At 36.4% G+C, this 2,500-nt stretch overlaps 1 protein-coding gene across 1 annotated transcript in view; it reads right to left on the reverse strand.

Annotated features, from left to right (window-relative positions):
- Positions 1-2,500, reverse strand: part of O-fut1 (O-fucosyltransferase 1) — a 10,036-nt gene that overhangs the window by 5,003 nt on the left and 2,533 nt on the right. The window contains exons 2-4 of the mRNA XM_043007788.2: positions 1,520-1,635; positions 1,230-1,353; positions 52-243 (exon numbers count right to left, since the gene is read on the reverse strand). Of these exons, the coding sequence (XP_042863722.2) occupies positions 52-243; positions 1,230-1,353; positions 1,520-1,635 (432 nt within the window). The remainder of the gene's footprint in view (positions 1-51; positions 244-1,229; positions 1,354-1,519; positions 1,636-2,500) is intronic.

Below are 2,500 nucleotides of genomic sequence, written 5' to 3' on the forward strand. Positions count from 1 at the left end.
AAGATACAAATATCAACAAAAGGACTAGAACTTTGAGTCACTCTCTGATACCTGGCCATTCCTCAGGAGGGTATTTCTCATTCCACTGCTCAGCCATATTTTGGTAGTGGACGTCATAGCTAAGCGGCCGGTAGAATTCTGAGCCGACAAAATCAACGCCAAATGTGTCCCAAAACGGCCCAAAGGGATTGCCCTCCTTGGCATTACATCCTTCCGAATTATAGCGCGGAACGTAGCAGAAAGCTAAAATTAAGATATAAGGTGTGAAGAAAAAAAAGAAGAAGAAAACATGCATGAACTAAATTTTGCATGGACATTCTTTAGAATGAAAATTTATTGTTCTATAGTGTGTGATTACCAACCATGATAATCTTATATCTTTTAAATTTGATCTCAACACTTTTATATAACTACTACTGCCCTGGGCTGACAACATGCATAAAAAAGTATGCTTGAGTATGTGAAAAGCGAGTAAATTAATGAATGAGTAAATAAGTGGCATAATGAGGTATGGTGTTCTGAGGACAAAAGTGACAGCAAAAAGGATAGTAAAAGATGTTTTACTGTAAAAGATAGAACAAGATTATGAAAGATACAACATATTTCTGAAAATTACATGTGCTTCTGTGCAAAGGTGCTTTACTGAATGCCTGTGTATGACACGTGTGATAATATAGGTGTATAAAATGTGTATGTCCATTTAAAAAAAAAGACATGCCCATTTATTTGTATATGGATCTGCATATTCATGTTTAAACAATAGCATAGCTGCAGAGGAGGGGGATCAAGAGGTATATGCTCCCCTTCAGATTTGTGAATTATTGACTTAATATTTAATATCATATAGTGACCTAATGAGTTAGACCTATATAAGTAATTCGTAAACCAAAAAAGTAACAATTCTATCAAGGAAGATACAAGAGTGACATCATAGACTCCTTCTTCAAAAGTTTTAGGAGCCTAACCCATTTTTCACCCACCCTCCCTTAAATCCTGGCAATGCTTCTATGCTCATGTATGCACACTCATGTACATCTACACATATTTGTATATACCTCTGTCTGCATAGGCACACATTTTTGTATGTATACACATAATCAATTACCTAAAAATGAATATGTGCTTGAGCATGTGCATCTACATAAGCATAAATGTCTACGTCAATGTGCTTTAAGTGTATACACATTCTTGTACCTATTTATATACTTATATAATCCTCGAAAACACACCAATTCTCTTCTCTGGTGGCCAGATGGTGGGGGCTAGTTTATCCATGAACTCATGCATTGTTAACACACGATGAAATTTTGCAAGAGCCTCCACTTTGAAGTATGTATCAAAGGGAATCTGAATCTGTGAAAACAAATTACATGAATGCACTAATAATATAGACAAAAAGTGAACAAAGCTTGAACTAATAACTATAGTCTTTGCATTAAAATCTAAAATGACTCAATATTTCACAAAATCTATATTAACAAAATCACCACAAGTTCTGAAACATTATTTAATCACTTACCGATCGAGTCACTCCTGGCTTGTATTCCACCCATGGAGGTAAAACCAGCGTTCTGTTAAGACCTTTTGCAAAGCCTAAGGCACCTAGGAAGTGATCAGCCTGGTTGCCAAACCGCCCTGAAAGTGATACAAAGAAAATTATGTTGTGATCACTGTGCTATTTTATTGTGCTATGAGTAAGGAGTGAGTGATGATGGCAATTGCAGACATAATTACTATATTTACCATAATATTAAGCAAACCTAGATGGCACCACTTTCTTCCAGCACCAGCAGTAGAGAGAGCCTTGAATGGCGCCCATCCACGGTCTCTAGCAAGCACTATTTTTAGAGAGCGATGGCACACAGCAAATTGACAATCTCTTGCTCTAAAGTACCGCCGATGAAGGATGTGTAGGTAGTATGAGAAGAGGAAGGTGACTCAAATCATACCCAGTGTCTAAAATGTGCTCCTGTGCCAATATGGATGCCTTTTACTGTGGCACTCACAGTCACAAGCACAGGTTTCATTCCTCTTCCCCTAACTCTTCATGTTATCTTCATTGTATTTGTTCATGACAACACAAAAATACAAAACAATAAAGTTGATTTTTGTCCTCCCATAAAGAGAGACTTATTCAGAGAGAGAGATAATGATCTGAGAGAAGATACCAGAGTCAATTGCAGAATTGATAGAGCCTGTCATATGGCACATTTAAGTCTCCAAACACAGTAAAAAAAAAAAGAAAAAAAAAAGAGAGAGAGAGAAAAAAAAAGAGAGAAAAAAAAAAAAAAAAAAATGGGTTCTAGTTTTATGAGTGACTGAAAGAGAGTGGGAAGATTCAAGCTGCCTTGCTCTGAAATAAAACCCATCCTGGAGACTGGGCAAGCGAATCTATCCCCTGTATACAATGGGTTAAAATTGGAGCAGAGTGTAAGTTACTGATGTTGAGCTTTATCAAACATTAAATGTAACTTATATGATTAAATCTATTGTATTCCAG

The sequence above is a fragment of the Penaeus japonicus genome, unplaced genomic scaffold, assembly GCF_977035675.1.
Source record: "Penaeus japonicus unplaced genomic scaffold, GWHDUDI00000001_assembly GWHDUDI00000038, whole genome shotgun sequence".
Lineage (NCBI taxonomy): Eukaryota > Metazoa > Arthropoda > Malacostraca > Decapoda > Penaeidae > Penaeus > Penaeus japonicus.